The sequence below is a fragment of the Nestor notabilis genome, unplaced genomic scaffold, assembly GCF_000696875.1.
Source record: "Nestor notabilis isolate BGI_N333 unplaced genomic scaffold, ASM69687v1 scaffold15692, whole genome shotgun sequence".
Taxonomy (NCBI): Eukaryota; Metazoa; Chordata; class Aves; order Psittaciformes; family Psittacidae; genus Nestor; species Nestor notabilis.
In genome coordinates this window covers 5,032-10,992 of record NW_009919888.1, presented here as the reverse complement: position 1 = coordinate 10,992, position 5,961 = coordinate 5,032, and the positions used below count along the sequence as shown (strand labels likewise).

General features: G+C 40.3%; 1 protein-coding gene and 1 non-coding gene across 2 annotated transcripts; both read left to right on the top strand.

Moving 5' to 3' along the window:
- Positions 1–603: 603 nt before the first annotated feature.
- Positions 604–4,714, top strand: GPX8 (glutathione peroxidase 8 (putative)). The gene is made up of 3 exons (XM_010010446.1): positions 604–815; positions 1,420–1,681; positions 4,372–4,714. The coding sequence occupies exons 1-3, from the start codon at positions 609–611 to the stop codon at positions 4,533–4,535; spliced, it is 633 nt and encodes a 210-aa protein (XP_010008748.1). The 5' UTR covers positions 604–608; the 3' UTR covers positions 4,536–4,714.
- Positions 3,188–3,261, top strand: TRNAN-GUU. The gene has a single exon. It is a non-coding gene; the product is annotated as a tRNA-Asn (tRNA).
- Positions 4,715–5,961: the final 1,247 nt, after the last annotated feature.

Sequence of the window (5,961 nt, the reverse complement as noted above, 5' to 3'; positions counted from 1 at the left end):
CAGCACAGCTAATTGCCAGTTATCCAGTAGCAATAAAAAAAGCAACCCATTTTCCATCATCAGTCATCCCCCTATTCAAAACCAAGCAAACAAAACCCATTTTAGCATCTTCCCGTTTGTCAGCACATCACCAAGGAGGTTTTCTTTGCCTGGTGTGCTGTAGGAGAGTTTTACAGCTGGTCCCCAGGCTGCTTATCCAGGCCTGACTGATAGCAGAGAGGTGTTTGCTGGCTCTGCCAGGCACGCCTGAGGGGCGCAGGGGTTGTGCGGGAGCTGACCGACAGACCCAGAGGCACAAGCAGCTCTCAAGACAGTGTGCAGACCAGCAACAGTTCCCCACACAGATCAGTTAAACAGATCAATCTCATCCTTAGGTGATAGGAACACATGTCTCATTCATTTCGGGTTTGGGTTTTGGTTTTTTCCCCCAGTTTTCTGTACTTTCCCCAGGAGCTATGAAGCCCAGCAGAGGCACTGTGGTATGAAACACCCGCTGCTGCAACACAAAGTGAGCCGCTTGCTCTTCCCAGTCCGAGCTGCGAGTTTCGTATTTCAGCTCCTCCTTCACATTCCAGGCCTGCCCAGGCTCCTCTCCAAAGATTCCGAAAATGGAGCCTATCACAAGTACTTACCCTCTGAAATACTCAGTGCCCAAAGCCAGGGTCTTTGTTGTCTTTCTGTCCATGGTTTTGTGTACCGCCATTCTCTGCCTGCTGCAACTCAGATTTTTTAAACCTAAAATCAAAGATTTTTATTCTTTCGAAGTCAAGGATTCACGAGGAAGGATTGTTTCCTTGGAGAAGTACAGGGGGAAAGTAAGTTACAACTTTATTATAATCTTCTTCTTGAATCTTTACTGAAAACGGGTATCCACTTGTAGGTAAACAAAAATTTGGTTATGTGTGCTAAATTCTTGTTCTTTAAACAGTAAGTTGGAGATACTGATTACTATTTTTATCTAGGCCTGCTCCAGGAGTTAAGTATTAGATGTAATAAATCAAGAAAAATGGGGGAGGGTAGTGGTGTATTCTTTATTACAACTCAGTATAGCCTAACAATGCAATTTATGCATTTTAGTCTTAGTTAAGAATAGTAGCATGTTGTATCAAATTCTGAAAATTAATCTAGTATGATTCTAGTGCCTGTCTTAAATATCTGCTTTTTTACATGCTTATGTTAAAACAAAGCATCTGTAAGTTGGAAGTTTTTACTGAATTTTTAAAACAGGTTATCTGAAAGTAAATATCTTAAGATGCTATCATCCTTACAAGTTTACTAAAATCATGATCAGACATATTAAATTTAGCCTTCCAGGAGGAACGATTATGGTAGTGGGAGATGCCATTTTCAGACTTTAATTGTAATCTCTACACCATTTCTAGCGTTTTTTCTTACTCTTATAATTTTATTTCTCTGAAGGCAACTTTGGTTGTAAACGTGGCCAGTTACTGCCAGCACACAGACAAAAATTACATCGCACTGCAAGAACTCCACAGAGAGTTTGGTCCCTCCCACTTCACTGTGCTTGCTTTTCCCTGCAACCAGTTTGGAGAATCAGAGCCTGGTTCAAGCCAGGAAGTAGAATCTTTTGCCAAAGGAAACTATGGAGTAACCTTCCCTGTTTTCCACAAAATCAAGATCCTAGGATCAGAAGCAGAGCCAGCCTTTAAATTTCTAATAGGTAACTGTTTTCTTTTATATATCAAGCTGCCTGTAACCATGGTATTCTCCCTAAATTGCAGTCTGTTTGTTGGGAAACGTCATAGCCATTGTAGTCAATGGAGAGAAACAAGCACTCAGCATATAGTTCATGTAGTGTCGATGTGGATATAAAAATATGATCAGAAGAGTTTTGTGCCCTGGAAGCATCCATTTCTCCTCACTGGTTATAAAAACAGCGTATTGTGTCCAGCCCAGCTAGAAACATACATTTTGTGGATGTATAAACTTCAGAGCAAAGAGTCCCACCTACAAAAATCCATTTCAAATTATATAACTTTTGTTGAAAAACTACTTTTCTTACAGAGAAAAAAACTAATTATGTGGGTCATAAAATTACTGGAAGATTTCACATAAGCACATGCATATTAAAAAATTCCTTTTTTAGCAGCATAATAAGTCTACATTTATGTAAACTGTATTGTAAAGCATATATACTGTAGTTACATATAATCACTGATTTGCATTAATTTGTCTTGTGAATTTCAGGACACAGCCTGTAAAATTCACTTTCACAGCTCATCCTGTTACAGTAACATTTAGTGACTTACAGCCTCATATTCTCACAAGCAAAATGAAACTCTCTTCAGCTGACCAAAGAGCTCATAGCCTCAAAGTCAACTTGAAAATCCTCTCTGAATTCTGAACCTTGGCCAGGTCTTTGAGCCATACTAAACACTGACATATGAAATAAAGGATAATTAGAATGTAATCCTTCTCTATCACATCATTTTAACTAGAAAATAAGGTAGAAGGCCCAAGCCCATATTCCATCTCCCTGCCCCAAGACAGGATCACAGTTACCCGAATTAGTACCATAGCTGCTTTTCCAGACTATTACAGTAGTCAGATGAGAGATGCTAAAATCTCCTAGTCTGTTACAGGTCTTCACAGCTTCTCTTGTCAGAAAGCAATTCCATCATTTAAATGAAATCTTTCTTACACCACTTAAGTCTGTTGCTTCTTGCCATATCCTTTGTGATATCTATCAGGTACTTGAAAATTAGTATCATTCAGGAGTCGTTTAAGTGGTCACCATTGTCACTGTAACTCTGTTTCTTCCTGCCTCCCCTGAGGCATGTCACCAAAGACCTCAGGTCTCATTGCTCTTGGGTTGCCTGATGTCCAGTGGAATTACTGAATGCACTTTGGAGGTGCATTTCAGTTCATTGTAGAGGAGACTAAAGCACATAGGTACCAGCTGTGTGGGATGAATCTAGATTTTACCTACTAATCAGTATCAGAAATTAACACTTGTAACAGAAACAGAACAGCCATATGCACTCAGTTGGTACTTATTTGACATGCTGTTCGCCCACAAGAAGGAGGAAGATCCTCTGGTACCAAAATATTTTGAGAAAAGATCTGTCTTTTCCTGCATTCCCCTGCTTCACATGAAGCTGTTGTGCATCTGCAGTTAAAGAAGCACCTGTTTTCTTCATGTAGCCATCTTGACAGTCAAAAGGGAGTCTCTGTGGCGCAATGGGTCAGCGCGTTCGGCTGTTAACTGAAAGGCTGGTGGTTCGAGCCCACCCAGGGACGGGTTCCCTTTTCCCTGCCTATGGTGGGAGGGGGGAACTAGATGACTTTTAGTATCCTTTCCAACCCAAACCATTCTATGATCCTGTAAGATTGAGCATCCTCATGCTACACCCCCTTGTGACAGTGACTGCTAACTACTATTTGTTCAGCACTGCCAGACAGTCCAGTGCAAAAAGAATCCACTGGCACCATAAAAATCAGGGCTTTTACAAAACTCTTTCTTGTTTCTGTCATAGCAGTAAGGCATTTTGTTGGGCAAAGTTTGTGGCCTTACCTTTCCTCAAATAATGTCCAGCTTCCTACATGTCTGTACTTTGTATATTCATATGAATTGATGCACAATGAAGACTATTCAGAGACTGGGTTGCTTCAAACTGATAAAACAACTCAGTAAAGATATAATTAGTAGATGGGCCAAAGCTTCCATGACATGAGCTTTACCATACCCATTTGCTTGATATGGTGTTCCCTTACAGTCGTGACATTACAAATGTAGTGCAATGGCAAAAGTCAACCCACTGTTTCCAAGAATCAGTGTAGGATTCAGTATTGTTCCCCACTGGACACATTCCCCAGTCAAAATCTCCTGGAGTTTTCTCCTAGCTTTTCTCTCAAAAAGAGATTTCCCTTCAAACCTGTGAGACTTTCCAAGGACAAAGCCTCTTCCAGGAGCCACATAGTTTCTGGATAGCCTCTTGATCTCAGAAATTATCTTGCTTGGTATTCATACTAGCAAAGATACTGGTAAAGTTTTGTCTCATGCGATTTAAGCAGCCAGATTAAGCCATCACCAGAATGACTCCCTGCTCCCATTTCATTTCCCCTAAACCAGCATATAACTGGGGAGTCCCCAAATGAGTATTGAGGCCTCATATCGTCCTTCCTAGGAAACAGAGCATAGTAAAAGTAGGAACTCTTACCAGTTTCACGATAAGGGGAAAGCATCATTCACTTCCCACTTCCCAGATCATGAACGCCAACCAGGCTACTATGCCCAGACTACTAGCAGAGTACAGTGTGGGATTACTTCAGCATAGTTTTAGAATCACTGAAGGCAATGAAACAATTACAAGTGTAAGTCACTAAAATGATCTGATGGAATTCTTACAGATTCTTCAAAGAAAGAGCCTCGATGGAATTTCTGGAAGTACCTTGTCAATCCCGAGGGTAAAGTTGTGAAATTCTGGAGACCTGAAGAGCCCATAGAAAGTATCAAGCCAGAAGTAGCATCATTAATCAGGCAGATTATCATGAAAAAAAGAGAAGACCTCTGAAAAAGTCATTTGTGCAGTAAATCCATTCAACAGCATGGGTACACAGCCTTACTACATTCCTGGAAAATGCTGCTAGAAGCTAAACAATCAGGTGATTTGACTTCTCTTTGGTGTTAGTATTTTCAGCTATGCTGTGTATTTTAACATTGGACTGGGTCATGCAATGGCCTTGAAAACCACTGGAGGCTACTGGGAATAGCAAGACACTCAGTACCCTGCAGGGATGGACCTTCAAATTGCATAAAGTTTTGAATGTTTCTTTACATTGCTGATAGTACCTAATTGAAGTAATCACAAGCAGGGAGATAGCTAAAAAGAAGAGGAATTGTTGATGAATTATTCAGTATTTGCACAGAAGAGTTTTGTTTCCCATCTACCAGTAACAAATAGATTTTAATATTCCGTTAACACGTAAAATGCCCTGACTGAAACACGTGGGGCCAGATGCATCACAGCAGGGTTTTTAGAAACAAATGCCACTGAAGATACCAGCTTTACAGTATCTTCTCAAGAAAGATGGATGAACTGTAAAGCTGTCAACTTAGTTGTAAAAACCTGTACATAGAAAACAAAATTATTAAAAGAAAAAGGAAAAAATGCAAAAATGTTTCCTTGCCTGCTTTGTATTTTGATTAATTTTACATTTCTACTTTACAGCAGCACCTTTAACCTCTTTAGCCTTCTGCATATATTTGCACTGCAGTAGAGCGGCCCGGCTGTGAGCTGGATCCCCAGCCTTCTGAACTGGCTGTAAGCAGGGCCTGTGTGAATACATACACATGGGTGCACACAGGAAGATTCAAGGGGCAACAAACATCAACAGCCTGGCAGTCTACCTAGCACCTCTACAGTAAAACAGTCTTAAGTAAAGGTAGAAGAAGGGGATGATGGTTCATGCCTTAAGCCCCACTCTTACCAACTTGCACTCTCCCCAGTCCTGCATGTAACTACAAACCCATTTCCAGCTCTGTTCAACTGTTCTGTTTTGAACTGCCAAGTGTTTTGATTTATCTGTTTGATGAATAGAGACAGAAAATTGGACTAAGGAACTTCATTCCAGCTGTCCAAGTCTTAAAGGAAGCCTGAGAGAACATAAATGAGATAAACAGCATCTCGAAGGAGTTTTCTATATGAAAAAGGACTGGTAGCATTAGCACTGTTCTCTTGCAAGTCTAACAGTGACGGAAAATACCCAAAGTGCTTCAAAATATCTTCCAATAAAGATAGCCACATAACTGAATTAAAAAGGTGAGAAATTCAAAAGCAATTTAAAAAGGGTATTTTTCCATTCCTCTGTGAAATTCATGAAGAATTTCACAGGAAGCCTCTGAAGGATAAGGACATAAAAAAATTAAAAAGAACAGGTAAGGATACTGATGTGGAGGATTAAACAGTCACCCTCAGTAGGATAAGCATCATTTTGGAA